This window comes from Primulina eburnea, chromosome 9, assembly GCF_022965805.1.
Source record: "Primulina eburnea isolate SZY01 chromosome 9, ASM2296580v1, whole genome shotgun sequence".
Lineage (NCBI taxonomy): Eukaryota > Viridiplantae > Streptophyta > Magnoliopsida > Lamiales > Gesneriaceae > Primulina > Primulina eburnea.
The window spans coordinates 12,803,525-12,806,404 of NC_133109.1; the positions used below are offsets into that span (position 1 = coordinate 12,803,525).

Here is a 2,880-nt window from a genome sequence, read left to right on the forward strand (position 1 = left end):
GATATTAAATATTGACAATCACATGGGTGCAGAATTATAGAATAATGCAATACACTTACATAATGTAGGGAGATACTTCTTCTGTATTTTCACGCACAGTCAAATGTGCTTGTTGAAGGTCAACTTGTGGCACTATAATTGGTGTTTTGCATACTAAGAAGCCAGCAATGTTTGATTTGGGATCGCGATTTGATTGAGGGACCCCAATAGGATCAAGGTCATTTAGATATTCCGAACAAAACTCAATTGCTTCTTCGGCTGAATATCTCTGAACAATGCAACCTTCAGGATGTTTTCGACTGCCTACATAACTCTTAAGCACCTTCATGGATCTTTCGAACGGGTACAAAAGATCCAGATAATGGTGTAGATGATTCTCCATGTTCTCCATATAATGGTGTAGATGATTCTCCATGTTCTTCCATACCATCGAACTCTTTCATTTGCCTCCGATATGGATGAAACCGTGGTAGGAATCGTCTATGACCAACAAAGGACATTTTCTTCCCATTTTCCAAATGCTTTGCACAAGTATCTTCTTTGCATACTGGGCATGCATAATAACCATGTGTACTACATCCACTAAGGTTACCATAGGCTGGAAAGTCATTGATGGTCCATAGTAAGACTGCTTTAAGAGTGAAAAATTGTCTTCGATAAGCATCATAGACACCATCAACTCCATCCCACAATCGTTGCAAATCTTCAGCTAACACATCAAGATAGACATCTATATCGTTTCTTGGCTGTTTAGGCCCTGAAATGAGCATAGTTAGCATGATGAATTTTCTCTTCATACACATGTTTGGAGGCAGATTATAGGAGACCAACATAATTGGCCAGCAACTGTACCGACTACTAAGGTTGCTATAAGGATTAATGCCATCAGCTGCAAGTGCAAGGCGAAGATTTCTTGGTTCACTTTCAAAGTCGGGCCACATATGATCCACCAACTTCCAAGATGGTGAATCAGCTGGATGACGTAACTGACCGGGAACTCCTGTGGTTTCTGCATGCCATGTTAAATTTTTGGAGGTATGTAGAGATTTAAACACGCGCTTAAATCTTGGTATGGGAGGGAAATACCACAATACCTTTGCAGGAACACCTTTCTTCTCAACGTTCTTCTTGGTTAGCTTCCACCGTGACAAGCCACATTTAGGGAAGTTTACGCAGTCTTTATATTGCTTCCTATAAAGAATGCAATCATTGGAACAAGCATGAATCTTTTCATGACTCAGCGCCAAACAACTCAATGTCTTTTTTACATCATACATTTTGGTTGGCAGGTTGTGATTATCTGGTAGCATATCCCCAAAATCCATTAGTAGATCGGAAAATAGAGCGTCACTCATCCCATGCTTTGCTTTGGTGTTGTATAGTTTCACAATTGCACTCAACTTTGTGTAACGCTTACATCCATTATACAAAGGTTTCTCTGCTTCCTCCAAAAATTCCATAAACGCTTCTGGATTTTCTGTATAGTTATAATATGTTGCCTCACACATATTAGTGGTTTCAAAGTGTCCGTGATAGTTACCAATTGGCTCCTTGTTCGTGCTCCAATTTACTTTGTCACTTTTAGCAGACTCACCGTGCCAAATCCGATTCACATAATTTTGACTAAAACCATGGAAATAAAGATGCTCTCGAATGTACTTAGCTGGTCTTTTTTTAAGATTTTTACATTTGCAACAAGGACAGTGAATTAAATTGGGATCAATATGGGGATTCTCTAAACAACCTCTGATAAACAGTTCCACACCCTCCTCGTACTGTTTTGACCTTCTATCCGAGTGAATCCAAAATTTATCCATTTCAATACAGCAAAATACCAGAAATATATAACAATAAATTTGATCTAAATCTGAAAATATTACATTTAATAATGTCATTTTCAATTTAATTTGTTGAACGCAAAAAAAAAAAAAAAAACGAAAGAAGACAACTGCATAAGGACATTGAACAAATTGAGATCAATTCTATTCCAGATAAGAATGCCAAGAAGCAGTTCAATCATGTACACCAACAAAGTGATTCACTCAGGTGTTCATAAATATGTACACCAACTGGGTGGCTCATATTGAACAAATTGAGGTGTTCCATGTTCCAGATAAGAAAGCCAATGAAGCAGTTCAATAATTTACAATATCAAAGAGAATCACTCGAGATTTCATAAATATCCCAAATAATTTAACCAGAAGTCACGAACAGAGACCAAGATTCAAGAAAAGAGTCTGGCAGATAAATCAAAATTTAATAAAAAATGGCTGCTTCAGGATAAAGATTGTTGGAAGACAAACAAGAGGACAAACTACATCTTCTTCCATGACAGAAAAACGTTATAAAGTGCTGAAGAATATTAAAACAAACCTTGATATGTATAGTGAGGCAGCATTTGAGTAGATAAGTTCAAGTAAGCCTATCCACTATCTAATTTCTAATCCGTTATAACTCCAAGTGACTGAAATTTCATTTGATTTCATGGAAAGGGAACTTCAAACATACTTCTATGACATTATTTACTAGTATGTGGGTTTCCACAGCTATTACATAAATAAATAACATGTAACTGAAATTACTGCTTTGTCATCCAAAATAATAAAATCATAAATCTAGTTCCTTCCTCCATGTTCATGTTACATAATATTTTGATCTAAATAAATAAATAAAATCAAGAAGCTTGATAATGTTGTTTTCCAAAAAAATAATTGCTATTTCATATCAAGAACTAAAAACAAATGGATTTTAAACTAAACATATATATTTAGACACAACACAACATTTAATAAAAAGAATAATAAAAACAGTTTAATGTTAAGCAAGTGAAAACTTGAGAAACAAATACCCAACATTGATGTCGACATAATCACAGTAAGG

At 35.6% G+C, this 2,880-nt stretch overlaps 1 protein-coding gene across 1 annotated transcript; it reads right to left on the reverse strand.

Moving 5' to 3' along the window:
- Positions 1–314: 314 nt before the first annotated feature.
- On the reverse strand, positions 315–1,817 carry LOC140840732 (uncharacterized). The gene has a single exon (XM_073207904.1). It carries the CDS (start codon positions 1,815–1,817, stop codon positions 315–317), a length of 1,503 nt encoding a protein of 500 aa, XP_073064005.1.
- Positions 1,818–2,880: the final 1,063 nt, after the last annotated feature.